At 41.1% G+C, this 20780-nt stretch overlaps 1 protein-coding gene across 2 annotated transcripts in view; it reads left to right on the top strand.

Annotated features, from left to right (window-relative positions):
• The window catches only part of LOC147178085 (SH3 and multiple ankyrin repeat domains protein 2-like), a 238302-nt gene that overhangs the window by 72054 nt on the left and 145468 nt on the right, over positions 1–20780 (top strand). The window contains exons 6-9 of one of the 2 annotated variants that reach the window (XM_086070562.1): positions 607–758; positions 6504–6671; positions 10414–10530; positions 15198–15275. In XM_086070562.1, coding sequence (XP_085926688.1) covers positions 607–758; positions 6504–6671; positions 10414–10530; positions 15198–15275 — 515 coding nt within the window. The remainder of the gene's footprint in view (positions 1–606; positions 759–6503; positions 6672–10413; positions 10531–15197; positions 15276–20780) is intronic. The other variant, XM_086070563.1, reaches the window with a different exon arrangement.

The raw sequence follows: 20780 nt of genomic DNA, 5'->3' as shown, positions 1-20780 counted from the left end.
CACCTCCGGCAGAACTTCTTTTTTCATGCTTCTATTGTTGAGATGGCCAACCAGAGCTGTGGCCGTAAGGTGGTCAACGCCTGTCATTGCCGTTGATATATAGGCAGTGAGGGATGCGGTCAAGGAGTCTTACCATGACTTTTTGGCTGGTGAGACCTTGGAGGCAGCTGATGGGTACAGACAGGCCAAGCAGAATCACTGAAGCAAAAACGGTTTCTGGGAGGCAGCCAAACTACTGTAGATGCCCACATCAGCTAAGTAAATTATTGGTGTTTGTGTAGCCCTAATCACAAAAGAGCCTCAAATAGTTTCACAGGCCCTCATTTGACAAAAATGACATCCCCTGACCTAAACACCACAACCGGGCAAGGTAAAACTGAAATATCTCGGAAAAGAACCTTGAGAATGGCCTATAGATGGAGTGGGTAACATTCATAACATAGGAGCCAAGTTCGCTGCTCTCAATGTGTGCACAGTATTCTTTGTAGAACTTGAACAGAAAAACATTCTGAAGCTGATTGTGAAATGTTGATTTACTGTATACCCAAAGAACAGCCTATGTCAATAAAACAGCCATCACACCCTATATCCCTATGTCGCCTCTAGAGAGCCCCCTGTCTGTTACATCACATCTGGATAACGTGGTGGAGATGATCAAGGTTCTTAAGAATGGGGGCGCTCACTTGGACTTCAGAGCAAAAGATGGTATGACAGCCCTCCATAAAGCAGCACGTTCCAAGAACCAGGTTACGCTCATGGTAAGAGATGTTAAGGGCTGAATCCAGCGAAGATTTGCGTGGCTATTGCGCGGCGCTAGCAATCAGGGAGCGTGTAATCCACAAAGCATGCGCAGATGGTTAAATTCATTACTAACTGCGCTGCCAACCAGATTGCGCCATGGTGCGCTGGCGGCTTTTGCGCGTATTTAAATTAGGTAATATGCCTATACTGTATTTGGCGGAGACATTTCCCACCTCTATGCAAATGAGACTAATTGATAAACAGCATCTAATTCACTAACATCAGCTATATATTGTGCCAGTACATGAAATGAGCAATATCCTTGCTGAATAGACCCTTTCTAGCTGACTGACGTCACTGCTTATCTACCGCTCTGTCTCCTGGAGGACAAGCCCCCTATAACAAATGAATGGAGAAAGCTTGATTTTCGGCAAGCGTTTTCGTTAAAAGGTGAGTCAAGTGTCGCAAAAAAACGTCCCGAGTAGTACACTACATTACTGCGACTCATTGGAACCAGCCGGAGCAAACACTGGATTGATACAAAACATTTTGGTTGGAGGGCAAAGTGGAAGTGGAAGCTTAAGGTATATTGTTTTTGGTTGAAACAGTACGTCGATCACTACTTTCATGGTGTAAATTGTCATTCATTAAATTGTTTGTGTCCGGTTATACTCGTCTTGCTGTATATCGAAGTTTTCAAGCTATTTTAGCTTAATAGCTGCTAACAAAATGACCATATGTTTGCAACACATTCCTCAGCAGAGATCAAGCCTGAGTTTAAGTGCTGTGATAATCATGTTAAATCGTTAAATTTTGGTTCAAAATTACTTGAATACTTATGCAAAAAAAAAAAAGTATGAATGATTGTTTCAGTAAAGATAATATGGCACATTCATCACGTCTGCCTGGAAATTACAATCAGACGTTAATGTTATGACCCACTGTATATGAAAAAGATAAAAACTACCTGATATAAAATGATTTAAGCGTCGTACTTTTTGTGGGTGAAAAGTAGTCGCGTCGTAGGTTTGTCAGCCACCGTGCCGTCTTTCACTCAACTCCTCACTGTCTTTCGCCTGGTTTAGAATCACTGCCGGCAGCCAAAAGAATGATGTCATCTCTCTTTGAGCGATTAGAGCATCCGTAGCCTGCGCACAAGTTCACCATAGCATTGGTCGCTGATTTATCAACTGTTTGACCTATTTTCTACGTCACATTGATGATTTTCTAATTCACTCGCATTGACGCCCTGTCCTCCACAGCCACTTAAATGTGACGTCACACTAGAAGGGTCTATAGGACGTTAAGAGAGCAAATTGCACGTGCAAATGAAGAGCACTTTATGGCGCTATCAGCGGACACAGTGCATTCTTAGTGGATTTGGCCCTAAGTTCCCAAATAGCAGGTGCTCAATTGTTTGTCCACTAACTTTAGCAGACTATGTACCTGTTGGCAAGAGGTGTAAAAGCTGTAGAGAATACCGTATTGAAAAGATGGTTTTGTGCGTTAGGTATCTCTGATGTTTTTTTTACTATAGAACTTGTGATAATACTGTAAGTACACAATGGAATTTGAAGTGATTGAATTGGATGAGAAAGTGGAAGACAAAAAACATTTACAGAAAATAAATCTATTATCTGCCTACCGTGCATAAAACACTGCATCTAGAACTTTAGATGGTGCACCTAAAGAAATCCTCTGATAGAGGCCAACACCTTTTTCCACAATGCGCAGAAATTACCCAGACACGTGGACATGCAGAGTTGAAAATGGTTTTGTCATAGGTGATATAGCATGACTCCTTTTTGTGAGTGGCTCCAAATCAACCCTAAATCATTGAGACAGACCTGTCGCCAGAGCCCAATTATTATGAATACCCGACAGACAGCATTTACTTTGGTCCATATATTTGGATAGATTCCTGTGGCAGTATTATAATATACAGCATTTACAGTGCAAACACATCGACGCCATCATGATTACGCCGTATTGGATGTGGCGAAGTGAGACTATTCATAAAGATGCCTCGAAGACTTTCTCCTTGGAGATGTATCATCAAGCCACAACTCATTTGATTAATAAGGAATACATTATTTGATTGTATTATGTCTTTGTAACTCAATCTTACTAATTATTTGCCGATTTGATGGCAAATACAATTGCCACATCCAATATGGCGGATGCAGTGACATCTCACTTCAAACGGGCCACCTGTTTGAACGGTGTCTGCAGCAGTTATTAAAAAGAAGAAAAAAACGAAAGCAAAATGGAACCTAATTTTAAATGACCAACTGATATGTTGCTCCCGTGGTTTATTTTTTCAAGTGGCTCTCAGGTTGCAGACACTAATGTAATATGTCCCTCCTCATTTGCCGTACTCTGTGATGCGCTAGCGTCCTTATTTACAACTACGTACATATTTTACAGACATGTCTTGCCAGAGTACACAATACCATACCAAAAAAAAAATTGACGCTTCACTTTGAAAAATATGCATGGCTTTCGCACGCTAACATTATTTTCAGTTAGGCCGTGATTGGCTGTTGCAGATAAGACTGGCCATCAATCAAACAAAATCAACACAACTGTTTTTTCTTTATATTTTTAATGTATTAGTAAAATAACTCAACATAAGTATTTAAAAACACAAAATTAGCATTTTTAGAGATCTGTGACACAAATGGGGGGGGAGGGGGGCACAATCGTCTTTGTGGAAGGGCACGGCCCCCTATGGCCCACCCATGGCGACGGGTGTGCATTCAGATGCTCCAAGTGTGCACTTTTCTCTAGATATAGTGTAATAATTTATTTCTTGCATTTCAAAACTATTTTCACAACATGAGCAATCAAGTTTGCATCTGTTTTTGCACGTACAAACCGTTAAAAATCAGACCCATAGATCAGACCTACGCTTGCGTCATGTTTTATTCACCTGCTTGTGGTTGGAATCCCATTGCTAAGCATACACATGTTCTGGCATGATTGCAGACGACACAGACTCACTAATGTCTTTCACCTGCAGCCTAAGAGGTATTAAAAGTATTAGAGAGGATTTTGCGGTGAACGAGTAGTTCAACGGCTGTTTGTGGTTTTCTCAATAGTGTGCATGCGTAACCCCTACTCCCGCCCCCCCCCCCCTCCCCTCCTCCTTGCTTTTTACGCAGGAAACGTAGCGTCAATAAACAAACCGTTGAGCTGCATTGACGCTGGTATCATTAAACAACTTTACATGTTTAACCAGCTTCATAAAGAATAGTTCTTACTCAAAAAATAAACTGAAGTTAGCGACCAACATCCATCTTCAGACCTCACTGCTGCTTTAGCAAATGCCATCGCTGAAAAGACTCGCCCAAATGACTTTTGTTTGGCTTCGCTCTTTTAATCCTTGTCTCCTCCGTTCAGCAACCTCAAAAACAGTCTTTCTTTTTATGGCTCAGTGGTCCTGTAGCCTCTGCCATTGTTGGTGCTGGTAAACACTGTTACGCCTACGCAAGCTACATACTCGGGGCACACACGCAAGAAGTGTGATGGACAAGCCAGGAGCCCATCAATAACGAAGCACCTTCGTTATTAATTGACTATAATATAAAATTCTCCGCCTCGTCTACAGCTTATGAATAATATATATTTTACAGGTTGATAAAGCGATTTTTAAGTGAATCAGACAACTTAATTTGTAATAAAACCCTCTCTAATGTGACAATTTTATTTGTTGTAAAATCCTCTCTAATACCTTTAAGGGATAACAATGTTCTATTTTATTGGCATATGCTAAACATGATCTTTTGCAGTCTGATGTTTCTGACGTGTCACCTCTGTTTCATTACTTAATTGTATCGATTTTTGTAAAAAGGCAGTTTTATAATGGGAATCCTTTGACATGCGCATTGTTTATTTAACTGTCTTTGGTATTTTAGACAGTTACACATTTTCATAAAAAGCGCATATAAAGTCACCTTGTATTTCTTAAAATCAACCGCCGCATCAAAATGCTAAGTAATCACTTTGAAGTTAATAAAGTGTTTAGCATTGGAACATTTTTATATATAGGTAACACTAGGGAACAATTTGACAAAAGAAATGCTGAGTTAGATTTTTATGCTGATTAAAACTAATATTGGAATGCCGATTCTAAAATGTCATTCAGTTATTGCTCCACATCTTAGTAGATAAGCAAAATTCCCCTCATAAGCTGTATTAAGACTTGCCAGCTTATTATAATAGAGATCTGGACGTTGGCGACACGCGTCCCAAAATAGGCGTTAGCGTTAGCGCAGCCATTTTGCCAGCATAGAAAATGCGTCTGCCACTTTGAGTAAACGGCAAACGCCACATTTTAACAATGACTGATAGCTGTTGTGGACCAGCTGCCACAACGAGAAGAGGCAACAAAATTATTGAGAATTCTCCAGGCCACCAAAAGTTGAATCAATGCGTAGCCAATGGATCACAGCAGCCATAAAAAGGGTGAACAACAAGACGGAGGATTTGGGATCCTCCTCATTGTTTGTGTAGCAATCACTTTATATCGGGCGAGTCAATTACTGTTAGTCGTGTAGATGTAGCTCAATTGTATATCGGGCTCTTTGTACATGGTGGCTGAATCAGCAGATGCTAACTGTTACCACACGCAAAATGTGGGGAAAATAATTTTGTCCGTTTGTGCTGTTACGATTTAATAGATACTACACAGTTAAATTTAATAACTGACACCATAAAGAAGACTTTTTAAGGCACAAATGATGGCGGCCGCGACCCAATTAGCAGCTGCTAAGTTGCTAGCCTACATAAATAACACTGCCAAGACTTGCGCGAAACAGCTAACTTCGATATAATTTTTAACACACATAAAGGGAAAATTGTACAAACTTGATTAAAAGTACCGGTGTAAGAGAGGGGGTAATTCCACATAGCAGCGTTGCCGAGATGAAAAAAAGCACTCCTGGCACTTCATAGGCAATCCAACCTGTCCACCTCGCGTATGTATATCATGTTCTTTTCATCAAAGTGGCTGTCAATGCTCTTGACAGATAAACACTAGTTTAAGCCCTCCTCGCCATTGTAGTCCATTAACGCTGCGCCGCTACTTTGCTGCCACGGGGGGCGCGTTCAGAGAATTTGTCACGTGACGTCCGGATCTCTATTGGGCTCACTGAGGCCGGTTGTAGCCCCTTCTGTGTTATACAGTACTTGAAGAATGCCACAACCTCCGTCCACCACACTTGGACCACAGTTACCACAAGGTTCCGTCCACCCACAGAATGCGCCCAGACCAGCACCCATCAAGCCCTTTGGCCTTTTTGAATTCCTATGCATGCCATTTGGCTTCTAGCGTGTGCCACAAACCACTGTATAACAAGAATGAAAATAACAAACTATTAGAACAAAAATTACTTAATAATAATGACATAGTCGATCAAATAAGGAAGTAAGGAGAGGGAGTGACTCCTGCTGCTTTGCTTCAATCGTAAAGCTTTTTAACATCATTACCTGTCAGTAATGTTTAAATGAGTTGATCACTGTAAAACTTTGCAGTATCCACTTTTCTTCTTCTTCTGATGTCGACTTACTGGCACTTTAGTCATACATTTTTGTACCAGGCAGCTAGGTCAGAGATGACACAGACACGTAGGTTCCAGTTTGTAAATGAGAGTCATGACTGCAATGGTTGACACAGCTTATTCAATAATTCAGATACCCTTCTTTCTGTCCTATTTGTTTTGGATTTGCCACTCACACCCTCACATGCCCCCATTTTGCAGACACTGTTGGAGCTGGGGGCATCTCCAGACTACAAGGACAGCCGTGGTCTGACTCCTCTGTATCACAGCGTGCTTGTGGGGGGAGACCCAGTTTGCGGGGAGCTCCTTTTGAACCATCACGCCTCTGTGTGCTGCCAGGATGAAAATGGCTGGCATGAAATTCACCAGGTACACACAAGCACACCATGAGACTCACCAGCTTCATTCATTTTCACAGAGGGACTTTGGGCTGTTTGGTTATTTGGAGTAGTTTGCTTTGGGTGAACACACAGACAGACACACAGATGCTACCCACTGAAGAAAATAAAAGGCATGGGCAAGTTGCCCCGCAGCTATGACAACAGTATGCACATGTCTGCAATGTGTGCGTATGTGCCCCCGTCTGTCTTTAGACCATCAGTTTGATCAGACTGCTCATATTGAAATCCTTTCCCTTCACCATTCTGTCACATTTCAGCAGGGTTGGGAACGTTACTTTAAAAAAGTAAGTATAGTTACTCATTACTTCCTAAAAAAGTAACAGAGTTAGTAATTGAATTACTTCATAATAAAAGTACTCATTATCAAGCAAAGTAACTATTTTCACTATGTTCACTACTATTTTCACTACTATTTTCACTACTAAATTGTTTAGGGAACGCCCCCTCCGGGACGTTGGACGGCAAAAGAGCCACTTGCCTGTATTGTAACCATTGAATCTCATACAGCGTTAAGTCCTTTATCTAATCGATTATCTTATAAATTGGTCATATCTTGCTTTGCGGTCGGTTGTACAGACAGAGTAAACCAAATGATACTTTTTATTGCATACCTACTATTGAAGACAAAATACGTCGATTGATAGCAGCAATCAACAGACTGGCAGCCCACAAAGTATTCACAGATTTGCAGCGATAATTTTTTGCAAGGTTAGTAGATACATGTTCATACATTTTACTAGGAAACGTACACTCTAACAAAGATTGTAACAGAGGTGTCGAATTGCGTGTTTCAAATCACATTAATGAGCCAGATAGTTAGCGTCCACTCCAACTGCACAAACACACAGCTTAGTTTTAAAATGCACCTTCTTCAAAACTATTAAGTGCATTTAACTGTTTAATAATGGGGGATTTCGTCTTTGTGCTTGGAGTTTTTCACTCTGGAGCCGGAGTCATATTCATGAAATTACCGCATAGCTTGCCACTACGATAGTCATTTATTCCATGCTAGTAAACATAGTAACATAACATCATCACAGCGTTTCAATATAGAAAGTACTATGTAAAAATCAGACAGTTAGCATAATAATCAAGTTTTACCTTTGCATTACGAGGTATATTGTCCCCCGGTGTGAGCGTAGCATCTCGTCCCATAGACTCGGCCAGCAACAAGCTTTTAAATCAGCCCCGGTATAAGGAGAAGAGACGGCATTGACTACATAATGATAAAGGTTGTGCGCTGTCAATTCCGGCATAGTCGGCGATTTGATTAACTTGGTAAAAGCAGCAGGCAACAGAAGGTAAAGGGGCTGTTTTCATACTAGCGATCTCCAACTTAAGTAAATATTGCTCTCTATGAGTCCCGACTAAATGTGCAACTTCGACTGACAGGCAAACTTTGGTTAAAGTAGTAGATTCCATGGCTCTATGGGCATTAATAACTTTTAATTTGTAAAATAACAGTCACTAAGTCGCTCCGGGTCACGTCCACTTCCATTCAATAATCATTTCCTTCCGCCGTCCGTCATAGGGCAGTCACGTGATCACGTGACGTCTGTGCAAATGGTCAATATAGGGTGTTTCATGAATATTTATGTCACACAAAATGCCTCTCTCCATAATGACAGATACCATATACTGTATGTTCAACCACTGCAATTTATTACAGCAATCAGAATAATAAAAAATAAAAAAAAATACTGGATATATGGGGATTGGTGGCACATATTAAAAGTAAAATTTACTCTACAGAATTTGCTGTGTAGGGAGTGGTGCCTCTGCACGGGATACTATAGAAGTAGCTGCTTCATTCGCACCATGGCACATGATGAAAGAAAAAATTTATATGAACATTATGTTGTGCTAAAACTTTAGTTAATGCTATTGCTATCTTGGTTCACAGTTCAATAGCTGTAAATAAGAAAATCAGGGGTGCCCAAACTTTTGTGACACAAGATCTTCTTTTCGAGTAGCCAAGCTTCCGAGATCATTCATCAACATCCCATACCTGCCGTACCTAACCACAAAACCATTTCTCGTGTCTTCGCACCGCTCTCTTTGCTTATCTCTCATAAGTGCACACGCGTGTGCGTGTATATGCATACGCCTGTCAATCTGCACGATGAGTGTTAGCCATACCTGACCCTAACATGAACAAAACTGAAAAATAATCCAAATACCGGATCGGTAGATCTCTGAGTTTGAAAAAAGGAAATCATGCCTACTTTAGTGGGACACTTGACACTAGGAGGCAAGGGCGCACTCTTGGAGTGCGTAAAGACCATTTTTGCAGTGAACATACTGATAGTAGCACCTGTGCACCATTTTACAATGGCAGCTTCCTCGCCAACCCTATACAGTATGTATAGAAAAAAAAACTGAGCATAAACCTCAACTTCTCAGTAACATTGTAGGTGGGTCCAGCTGGATGTAACTTTCATCTATATGTGGAATTCTGTTCTGAGCTACTGTGTATAATCTTAACATGTTGGTGGCACAATGTTTGCATTTTACCTTAATTAGCCATTCCTTTCGATATAAGGCAGTTTGGATCCAGTGATAAAAAAAAGCATTTTCCCTGCTATCACTTTCCACAAAATGCACTCAACATGCGTTCAACTCAATTTAATACCCGTACGATTTCCACATCATCTAATCTATGTGTTGGAGAAGAATTGACACAATTCTTTACCTTGACCAAGCATGTATGCATTGTTTAAATGCCTCATGGTGATATGGGTTGTGTTGTGTTCCTTAGTAGAATTATGCAAAAACAATACAATAATTTCTATAGACCTTGGGTAAGCCGTGCACATTACACTTCCCAGACCCCCCCCCCCCCCCAAAAAAAACAATGAAAATATGTCATCCAAAATAACTTTTTTTTGTTTTTGCTTGTTAATTTTATTTTCCATTTATGTTTTTTATGTATTATCTGCAAATATATCATATCGATAGTGATGTTTTTTTTGTCACTTATTAGTTGTTACTGACAAAAATATGTAATAAAAGATTTAAAACAAAGGAAAAGGATTTGAAACAGTAAAATAACAGTACTTACACTGTACATGTTCTTGGAAATAAAGTAAATGCAAAACATCCTGCATCCTCCACCTCGACGCAGACATTCTGTTTTTCCTTATGGTGTGATTCTGAGTCAATTGACTGTAAATATGTACAGTAACATTGCACGTACTATATCACATCATAATTTTACATTCATTCAATTTACATTCAAAAACAAGAACTCAGGTTGTAATTTTACATTTTTGCTGTCACATAAAATGCTAGACTAAATAACTACATTTTAAATATTACAAACTCCATCCTCGTTTTATACAGTTATAGTTCAGTACACATTTTTGGGCAAAACAGTAACAGAATGTGATTGTCTTGTTTAAGGCACCAAAACATTTCTGGTGATCTGCTCAAGAAATGTAGTTCCTTACACTTTAATCCTTTTTTAATGATTGGTACATTTTCTCATATTTGGACTTCATTTAATGCCTTTCAATTTCTGCTGCCTTATATGTATTCCCCTATTTTGCAGAGGCTGGGTTCAAACTGAGGGTGATTTCTTCCCGTTTGGGTTCCAATGAAATTTGCAGCACACTGACATCTAGTGTAAAGTGGATGCTACTGCAACATCTGCTTTGTGCTGGTGGGAGGAAAGACTGCATTTCATATGCGCTGCTATCTTGTGCTTTCAGGCTTGTCGACATGGACACGTGCAACACCTGGAGCATCTTCTGTTCTATGGAGCAGATATGAGTGCTCAGAACGCCTCAGGAAACTCTGCCTTACACATCTGTGCACTGTATAACCAGGTGAGGAGTGGGTACAAAGTTTGTTCAATGTTGTGAATTTTGAATGTTAACATAAACATTTTTACAGTTAGACACGAGAAATGCCTAAGAAATTAGGGATCATTTAGAAAAAAAATATATTAATTTAAAGTTACAGTATAAGTAACTGTACTTTAAATATTAGATGTTGATTACCATCTGCCTTGTAATGAGAGAAGAGCATTTCTGGTGTTGCATGCAATCTCAAATCACCTCGTGGTCTATTATATTATCACACCATCCTTGGCACCTCTCATGCTGAGTCTCATTTCAGTGCTAATGTTACTACAGCTGAGAAGAGATTGTACAAACGGATTCAATGATATTATCAAGCAGCGGTTGCCATAACAGGTTTGTGTGTGTTTAACGAGTACATTCATTGGTTTTGTAAGCTTTTTTACTGGTTCCAGTTCTTCCAGAAGTTAGTGAACAGACAATTGTTACTAAACAAGTTTTTGATGAAAAACATTTAAATCCGGTGCAGTCTTTGAGTAATGTCAGTACACATGCTAACAATTTGGAACCTGTAGGTCACAGTTAAGCTGGTGATTAATACTGGATCAATTAACTGCTCCCAACATTTTTTTTATAAGGAACAAAGTGTTCCCTTTCAAAACCAAAAAATCAAAACAATTAAGGGAACAACAATTAAAATTAAAAATAATGAGAGAACAAATTTTCTGCCTCGGTATGTCCCTCCTTCTCTCTCTCTCTCTCTCTCTCTCTCTCTCTCTCTCTCTCTGTTTCTTTCTCTCTGTTTCTCTTTCTCTCTTTCTCTTTTTCTCTCTCTCTTTCTCATTCTTTCCCTCACACACATACAAATGACTTGGGTAATTGTACCATGTAAAGTAAAAATAAATGTCTTAAATTTGGCATTTCACAGAAGAATGTATAACAACCCTGCCAAATTTGAGTGATTCAAACATTTTGGCAAGTGAAAGGCCTAAAAAAATAAAATAATAAAACAAATATACATTGTCTTTTACTGTGTGGGCATACTTGCTGAATGCTCCGAAACCACACCCCACTTAGCCATCAACTGCCAATAAAAAAACAGATTAACCAACCATCCATTTACTTCCGCTTATCCGTGGTCGGGTCGTGGGGGCAGCAGCTTTAGGAGGGAAACCCAGACTTCTCTCTCCCCAGCCCAAGGCGTTCCAAGGCCAGCCGAGAGACTCTCCAGCGTATACTGGGTCGTCCCTGGCGTCTCCCGCCAGTGGGACATGCCCGGAACACCTCTCCAGGGAGGCGTCTAGGAGGCATCCAAACCAGATGCCCGAGTCCAACCGAATCCAACCGCTTCACACTCAGCTGCGAACCGCTCCAGTGAGAGTTGGAAATCACGGCTTGAAGAAGCCAACAGCATCACATAATTTGCAAAAAGCAGAGCTGCAATGCTGAGGCCACTAAACCAGAACCCCTCAACGCTTCGGCTGTGCCTAAAAATTCTGTCCATAAAAGTTATGAACAGAATCGATGACAAAGGGCAGCCTTGACGGAGTTCAACCCTCACTGAGAACGAATCCGACTTACTGCCGGCAATGCGGACCAAACTCGTACAGGGACCGAACAGCCCGTATCAGGGGGCTCGGTATCCCGTACTCCCGAAGCACCCACCACAGAACTCCTCGAGGGACACGGTTGAACGCCTTCTCCAAATCCACAAAACACATGTAGACTGGTTGGGCTAACTCCCATGCATCCTCGAGAACCCTGCTGACGGTGTAGAGCTGGTTCACTGTTCCACGGCCGGGACGAAAACCACACTGCTCCTCCTAAATCTTAGATTCAACTTCCCGATGGACCCTCCTCTCCAGCACCACTGAATAGACCTTACCAGGGAAGCTGAGGAGTTTGATCCCTCTATAGTTGGAGCACAAACTCCGGTCCCCCTTCTTAAAAAGGGGGACCACCACCCCGGTCGGCCAATCCAGAGGCACTGTCTCCGATGTCCACGCGATGATGTAAAGTTGTGCCAACCACGACAGCCCCACAACATCCAGAGCCTTTAGGAACTCCGGGCGGATCTCATCCACCCCCGGGGCCTTGCCACAGAGGAGCTTTCCTACCACCTCAGTGGCTTCGACCCCAGAGATAGGAGAGCCCAGACCCTGCTTCCTCAAAGAAAAGCGTGTCGGTGGAATTGAGGAGCACTGTAACAAATTTCTGTAAAATCTACAGTAAAAAATTACAGCGTTTTCTTGTTTTTACATTTTACAGTATTTAAATGCATACAGCAAGGCATTGTGGGTAAAAAAGTGCATTTTGAGTAAAAACAAAGTACAGTAATTTGCTGTATAATTAGCAGTAAACATAGGGGTGTCCATATGTGGACTTGGCACCAGGAAACCCTAGGCCGCAGTACAATGATCGACTTTGTTGTCGTGTCATCGGATTTGCGGCCGCATGTTTTGGTCACTCAGGTGAAGAGAGGGGCTGTCAACTGATCACCACCTGGTGGTGTGTTGGCTCCGATGGCGGGGGAAGATGCCGGTCAGACCGGGCAGACCCAAACGTACTGTGAGAGTCTGTGAGGGTTTGCTGGGAACGTCTGGCGGAATCCCCTGTCAGAAAGACAACTCACACCTCCAGCAGAACTTCTCTTTTGTCCCGAGGGAGTCGGGGGACATTGAGTCTTTATGGACAATCCATGACGAGCTCAAAAGTCCAATAACAGAACACCACTCGGGTTCAGATTGGGGGGCCGTTCCTCCAACACACCCTCCAAGTACTCCAAAAAGGGTGGGTACTCCGAAATGCTGTTTGGTGCATATGCACAAACCACAGTCAGGAACCATCCCCCCCACCCGAAGGCGGAGGCAGGCTACCCTCTCGTCTACTGGGGTGACCCCCAATATACAGGCGCCAAGCCGGGGGGCAATAAGTATGCCCACACCTGCTCTGTGCCTCTTACTAACTCCAGAGTGGAAGAGAGTCCAAACCCTCTTGAGAGGTTTGGTACGAGAGCCCAAGCCGTGTGTGGAGGAGGGTCCGACTATATCTAGTCGGAATTTCTCTGCCTCACACACCAGCTCGGGCTCATTCCCCGCCAGAGAGGTGACATTCCATGTCCCGAGAGCTAGCTTCTGTAGCCGGGGATCAGACCGCCAAAGTTCCGGCCTTTGGCCGCCACCCAGCTCGCAACGTACCCGACCCCTTTGGCCCCTCCTACAGGTGGTGAGGCCATAGGAAGGGGGACCCACGTTGCCTTTTTGGGCTATGCCTGGCCGGGCCCCATGGGTGAAGGCCCGGTCGCCAGACGCTCTCCTTCGAGCCCCGCCTCCAGGCCTGACTCTAGAGGGGGACCGGTGACCTGCATCCGGGCAAGGGAAACCAAGATCCAATATTTGTACTCATCATAAGGGGTCTGTTTGAGCCATGCTTTGTCTGGTCCCTCACCTAGGACCGGTTTGCCATGGGTGACCCTGCCAGGGGCATAAAGCCCCAGACAACATAGCTCCTAGGATCATTGGGACATGCAAACCCCTCTACCACGATAAGAGGATGACTCACGGAGGGGCCATATTAACGTTTGTAAAAAATGTCTAGCAACTTTGTTATGCCTACACACATCCTTACATATTCCAGACCCCTGAGTCACAATACAATTCTGAGCTGTAAAACAATAATCTACCCAAGAACCAACCTCGTTCCTGTCAGTCTGCAAAAAAATGGTAATTTCAAGTTTGCAATATTAGTCTAGCATAGCCTAACGGTAGTCACTTAAAATCACTTAAACAAATCAAACATATTTTGTCATTTAACAAAAAAATTTTGTCATGTACTTCAATGTGTTATAGATTTGAATGGCTCTGAGGTGTGCAGAATCAGGTCAAGTAGTGAAGCCCAGAGTTGAAACCGAATATGGTGAAGCAGCATTTAACTGTTTTGCTGCACACAACTCAAATAAGATGACAACAAAATTGGCCCCATTTGGGATTTTTTTTAAACTAAATTGCTGGTGTTTATCTATTGGACAATTTCATTGTTGTTTCTCCTTACAGTATGATTATTGTGTTTTGTTAGCAAAAATATACCGAAGATGTCCCACATTTCTGTCTGAAGTCATATAACACTGTGATATCAAATGTGTGAGTATTTAGATGTTGAATCTGTGATACTATTTATTGCTAACAGCATTGCTATGTATCAATATCTGCATAGGAGTCAGTATGAGCCATTTTCTAAACCTCAATAGCTTGTAATGGATCCAAAAAAAAAAGGTATTTGTACGTGTGCGTGCACAGTCCATGCGTGGTTGAGCACTTTGTGGGCGATTTGTGTAGCAGATTCAAGCCCTTCAGCAGTCTCCATCTCTCTGTTCTTCTCCCTCGCTCTTCTCTCTCGATTTCTCTCGTCCTCCCTCTCTTTTTCTTTGGAGTGGAGGAACAGATACACACTTAACAGCCAGCGAGGCTGCATTCCTGACATAGGTGGTAGATGTTCTGTTGTCTCTTGTGCAAGGAATGGGATGATATTAAACACTTTCTGCTGTACTGACTTCTTTTGCTTTGGACAATTCTTCTTATGTCACTGGAAGACAAGCAACCTTTCTCCTGACCAAAGTAGGAGAGTTGAAGAGCCTCGATAATGTTTTAGATCCTTCTCTTCTTTTTTTTTTTTAATATGTGTTTTTTCTTCCCCAGGATAACTGTGCCAAGGTGCTGCTTGTTCGTGGAGCTGATAAAGAAGTGAGAAACTACAACAGCCAGAGTCCTTTTCAGGTAGAGTTAAAAAAAAAGAAGAAAAAAAGTATTCTTTCATTGCATGATGTTAATCATTAAAACTGACTTGAGTTCAGCTTTCAGCACATATGGAAAGCATTTATTGTACATTTCACAATTGTTTCCATGGTAACAATATGGCCACGGTTAGGTTCAACAAGGACTACAAATGTCTTTCCGCAAAATACTGGATTAGGTTTGTTGCATATGCGTTTCATTTGTGAGTCTTTGTCGTTGAGATCATTTATCGGCCAATTTTATGAAGAAGAACAAGCATGTCGCTTACCTTGTGAAAAACACTTAGGTACATTTTTGTCTTTCAAAATTTATTTTTAAACATTTTTACATTTATAGGATGAAACTGAATGCAGACAACAAAAACGTAACGACCTAAGTGTTTTTCACAGGACAGCGACGATATACAGTGTTCCCTCACTTTTTGCGGGTGTTATGTTCCACGGCCACCCACGGTGAATTTTCAGGAAGTAGAGGACGTTTAAAACACACACACATCTATACACACACATATCTATCTATCTATCTATCTATCTATCTATCTATCTATCTATCTATCTATCTATCTATCTATCTATCTATCTATCTATCTATCTATCTATCTATCTATCTATCTATCTATCTATCTATATCTATATCTATCTATCTATCTATCTATCTATCTATCTATCTATCTATCTATCTATCTATCTATCTATCTATATATATACTGAGCTGTAAGCCACCTTCTAAACACATGTTAACTTTGTAAATATAATAAGAAAAATAAAAGCATAAATAAAGAATACAGTAAATCCGAAGAGGGGTGGGGGTGGGCAAGAGGATGAGTGCAGGTTAATAATCTGATATCTGAGATCTGATATCTGAGATCTGCGATATAGCAAGGTACAACCCAAGATAAACCTCGTAATAAATGAATTTTGGACCCACATACAAATGCGCGATATAGTGAATCCGTGATAAGTGAGCCGCAAAGTAGCGAGGGACCACTGTATTTTATTATCTTGAAGGCCTCAAGTTTTAGCTCCTGACCTGTATTCAAAACATGTGTGTACTTTTGCTGACTTATTCTTAAATAATTGCATTTTTTATTTCATAATGATATGCCATGAAAATGAAGCCTGCCTGAGAATCACAAGATGTAGATAAAGCTAATATTTAACAAAGTGCATATTAGGGGTCCACTCTAAACGAAAGAACGAAAGACATTTAAAAACACCTACTATTACAAGAAAAGGGTAGTAAAGACTAAAATTGTAATTATTACTACAAAAAAAGTATTATACAAAACACTTTAGCAAGTACGTATATCTGTGGAGCAGCATCTTCACATTTTTGTTTACCGGGTGTTTCACAAATAATGAAATACTATATTTAGTAGGGATGTAACAATCATGGCAATATTGTGATATTGTTATATTAAAATTGCCACAATATATCATCGTCGTCATGCCACAATATTAAAAGCAGAACATCTGTTAAAAAAGTTGGGTTGATTGCCATTTGTGCAGTTCTAGCACTCTCTGGTGGCTAGCTTTTTAGTGCAGATATATTTTCACAAGGCATGTTTAGGCCCTTCTATGTTTAAAATCCACGTTAATGGTCAGATGAAGGGGAACATAATATACTTGTGAAAAGAGTCAATATGTATAGGAACTTAATGTGTGCATGCATTAGCAGCAATATTGCTGTAATGTACAAAGGCACAATATTGTGTGTGTGTTTTTTTTTTGTAAGATTTTTTACAATATTGTGACCTTTCTTTTTTGTATCGCCAACCTCCCCACAATATTGTGATAATTATCGTATCGCGACCTTCTTATTGTGATAATATCATGTCGTGATGTTTGGATATCGTTACATCCCTAATATTTAGTAGTATTAAAGTAAAATTGATGAAAGTGTTTTGTGGTGTGAGCATGCAGATGGACGATTTTCAAACTTGTTGTAGAACATCTGCCATCTGATGGACTTTATGCCTTTCAGTCTGAAATGAATGCCCCTTCATGCAGGGGGAATGGCTGAATGGAAGATTTTCTTGGTTGATTTGCATCTGGAGTATTACCTGGCCGTCATTTTTCTGCTCATTGAAACTTTTTCATCAAATAGGGTGTGGCTGTCAATGCCCCTACTCAGATGGATGCGCGGGACCGATGCTCTGAGATCTTTTCATGTCACATAAAATAGCTTGTTAGTTCTTGTTGAGAACCATGAGCTTGTCAACATAAGAAGTTTAGGGACCGCCAGTAAATACACATACACAGTTCAAGTAATGTAGAGATTAGATGAGTTTGTGTCCTAATTTAACTAGCCCAGGTAAACTCAGTTTATTCATATTTCATTATTGCGTAAAGTTGCTAGCAAAATGGAAGAATATATTTCAGAATGTTCTGAACTCCTGTTTTCATGCCAGTGTTGTACTAAGCAGAATGATCATGCCTGGAGTAGTTCTGTCTTAGCGGAGATCTGCATAGGCCTTAGTTGACATCCTGCTCTTCCTCTACAGGCTCCAAAGTAGTTGCAACTGAATTGACAGCACCATTGCTGTTTGCAGTCAATAGTGCACTCCCCCCTCCCCTCAATTTCCTTAAAGTATGCTACATTCTATCTTATACATTATACAGTACATGTGTACAATTGTAGTGGATAAATTGTGGTGACTCACTCCCATCTCAATCTCAGGGAAAAACTAAGAGTTTAGGTGGCATGGCTGACCTACGCCTGAGTTAAAAAATAATCCTCTTTACTTAGTAAAACAGCATCCTTCACGATTCTCAACAGCTACCCTTTTGAAGCACTTCATTTGCATAAGTGCTACATAAAGGGAGAGATAAGGTTGACATGCGTCATTTGAACCTTAACTTTTGCGATAACGGCTCATGTCTTTGAAAATGTAAACAATATACCTTTATACCTTCACTCAGTACAGTGCGGACCGTCAACACAATTTTACTTAAAAGTTAATATATGTGTGAGATCGAGGGTGGAGTTTTCATGTACTCCCCGTGTCTGTGTGGGTCTTCTCCGGGTACTCGGGTCTCCTCCCACATTCCAAAGACATGCATGGCAGGTTAATTGAGCACTCTGAATTGTCCCTAGGTGTGATTGTGAGTGTGGATGATTGTGTGCCCTGCTACTGGCTGGCGACCAGTTCAGGGTGTACCCCGGCTACTGCCCGAAGCCAGCTGGGATAGGCTACATCACCCCCGCAACCCTTGTGAGGAATAAGCGGTTAGCAACATGGATATATTGTGAAGCCACACACAGTACTTTTTGTTCCACTTTAAGTCAGTCAACTGCAGGTGCAACATTATATCAACAACAGCTGCTATTAGGCTGTCAAACGAATCTTGTTAATGCACATTTTAGTACTATTAGTACAATGTAACTTATCTTATGTTATGGATCTTTTTATTTGGCTGATTTTGTGTATGATGTATGAATATCCTTTTTGCTACCGGACACAATGAATTTTCCTTTTTGGGGAATATCCATCCATCCATTTTCTGTACCGCTTGTCCTCACAAGGGTCGCGGGGGTTGCTGGAGCCTATCCCAGCTGGCTTCGGGCAGTAGGCGGGGTACACCCTGAACTGGTTGCCAGCCAATCGCAGGGCACACAGAGACGAACAACCATACTCACAATCACACCTATGGACAATTTGGAGTGTCCAATTCACCTGCCATGCATGTTTTTGTAATGTGGGAGGAAACCGGAGTACCCGGAGAAAACCCACGCAAGCACGGGGAGAACATGCAAACTCCACCCAGGAAGGCCGAAGCCCGGACTTGATCTCACAACCTTTGCACTGGGAGGCGGACGTGCTAACCAGTCAGCCACCGTGCCGCCCTTTTTGGGGAATATGATTTTTTTTATTTTTTTTTATTTACCAATCTAATTTTAGATTCATTGTACCGGGCCTGATAGCAGATGTAGTGTGATGGCAAATTTTTCCATCCTCTGATTAGTTGCGCTAAATAGTCTTAGATGTAACCGATTGGTTAAATTAAGTACGTTAGTCTCACACTATGTGCACAATAGGTTTGACACAGCAGTCATCTATCTATCTATCTATCTATCTATCTATCTATCTATCTATCTATCTATCTATCTATCTATCTATCTATCTATCTATCTATCTATCTATCTATCTATCTATCTATCTATCTATCTATCTATCTATCTATCTATCTATCTATTTATCTATCTATCTATCTATCTATCTATCTATCTATCCATCCATCCATCCATCCATCCATCTATCTATCTATCCAATGTTTCGGTAATTTAGCATCAGAATAACTATTAGCATATAAAAAGAAACTGCAACTGCTTCCCAGCCATTGGAATATATTTCCAGGTGAGCAGGGCATCATCTTGTTTTTATTATTTTTAGATTACAGAAGAAAAAAAGAACAGGTTGACATGACAGCTACTAGTTCTCAGCGAAAAATCTGGATAAAATCAGCAAAGGCATCAAGAGGCACAAACAGAAGCTCTCCTACGGACAGTGACCTCAACACAATGACAAGCAGCCACTAGACATGCTGTGGACTCACTTGTTTTCAAGAGGAAAATATCGCTCTCTTGCACTTAATTATCTTTATCATGGTTGCACTCTCCACCTACACATGAAGCCAAAAGCTGATTCCAACAAATGTGTGCCTGTGTTCTAAGTGGCTGGCATTGGAGGAGATTTTGAACATTACTGTGGTCATTAGAGAAAGCATAAGAAAAAAATGACACTTAGATGTAGCTATCTAGAAGGTTCTACAGAACTACTACAGCTGTTTAAGTTAGCTGCCATTAATTCAAAAGCATATATAATCGGCATCTTAAATATTTCAGATGTGATGCGAAAGTATGCATTTGCTGTGGAAGTTTGATTTGTGCAAAGACAATTGCAGACAAAGCCACTACGTAGTTTGACTAGGAGGCATCCCAGGCAAGTCAGAAAGACTCAAACTAAGGCAGTTCATCTAAAAAAAGCATTTTGAAATAAATATAAATATGATTAAATCAGTGGCCACCGTGACCCTACCTCGGATAAGTGGAAGAGGATAAAGGTGGACCAGATATTCATCCAACAGCGGGAGTTGTGGCAGAAAAATTCATGGGTGCTTCACCATGACACGTGCCTGTTCAAATGCTTGAGTATTCAGTTCCTGGCCAAGAAATACATCACCATGCTGGAGCAACCACCTGGCTGTACATGGCTCCAGGTGATTATTTTACTCTTTCCCAAGCTTAAGGGGGTCAACAAGGGGACCTGTTTTCGAGATGTGGAAGGCTGGAAGAATGCATTAAACTCCATCCGCATCACTTAAACACCAGTGTTAGAACCTTTTTGACACACCTCATATGTGGTTAACACTAACAGCACTTGTGTGAGCTCATGATGTTTTAAATTTTACATTGTTTTATTGTTTTAGTGAGCAGCAACTCAGTCAGCAAATATGGTGTGGCCCAGTGGTGGGCCACACAAGCAAC

This window comes from Leptonotus elevatus, chromosome 3 (assembly GCF_054856555.1).
Source record: "Leptonotus elevatus isolate MCC_2025b chromosome 3, RoL_Lele_1.0, whole genome shotgun sequence".
Taxonomy (NCBI): domain Eukaryota; kingdom Metazoa; phylum Chordata; class Actinopteri; order Syngnathiformes; family Syngnathidae; genus Leptonotus; species Leptonotus elevatus.
Note: the sequence above shows the minus strand (reverse complement) of the source record. Positions and strands in the feature narration are given on the sequence as shown.